This window comes from Cariama cristata, unplaced genomic scaffold (assembly GCF_000690535.1).
Source record: "Cariama cristata isolate BGI_N322 unplaced genomic scaffold, ASM69053v1 scaffold3552, whole genome shotgun sequence".
NCBI lineage: Eukaryota > Metazoa > Chordata > Aves > Cariamiformes > Cariamidae > Cariama > Cariama cristata.
Window position 1 is genome coordinate 1,259 of NW_009603058.1, and position 629 is coordinate 1,887.

Genomic DNA, 629 nt, shown 5'->3' on the forward strand with positions numbered 1-629 from the left:
AAGCTTTATATTTTTATTAGTATTCACTGTGAATACGCTTAGGCATAGATGGAGTGACACCTATGAGGACATCTGTGGTGTCCAAGAGATCTTCCTCCCCTCGCTGCCCAAGCCATGTCCTTTTTTGACTTGTGGTTATTAACTGATCAACATCATTCCATTACAACCAAGCCCAGCAGATCAGCCTCAGGTTGTCCTTGCCAAGTGGCAGTCCCACTTGACATCTTACATTCCGCTGGGATGTGTGAACATCTGAAGAAATTTTACTGTCATCTGCTGAGGCAAAGAAGCTGTCTTGACAGCATTAATTGGATGTTTCTCTGCATTGTGATAACTATGTATGTCTTCCAGAGTTCATCCTAAAACCTCTCTCTTCGTATTTTGCAGAGACAAGAGATAATTGATTCCATTATGTGTGCGTCGGCCAAATATAACACCCGGGGTCCAGCCCTCATCCCAAGGATGAAAACCAAGCATCGCATCTACTACATCACTCTCTTTTCAATAGTTCTACTTGGCCTAATTGCCACAGGAATGTTCCAGTTCTGGCCTCACTCCATTGAGTCATCCAGTGACTGGACCGTTGAAAAACGCAGCGTCCACGATGTGCCTGTGGTCAAACTTCCTGC

General features: G+C 44.7%; 1 protein-coding gene across 1 annotated transcript in view; it reads left to right on the plus strand.

The window, feature by feature from the left end:
* The first annotated feature begins 411 nt into the window (after positions 1–411).
* Positions 412–629, plus strand: part of EXT2 (exostosin glycosyltransferase 2) — a 76,838-nt gene continuing 76,620 nt past the window's right edge. Inside the window, exon 1 of the mRNA XM_009695015.1 lies at positions 412–629. This exon is cut by the window's right edge and continues 336 nt beyond it. Coding sequence (XP_009693317.1) covers positions 412–629 — 218 coding nt within the window.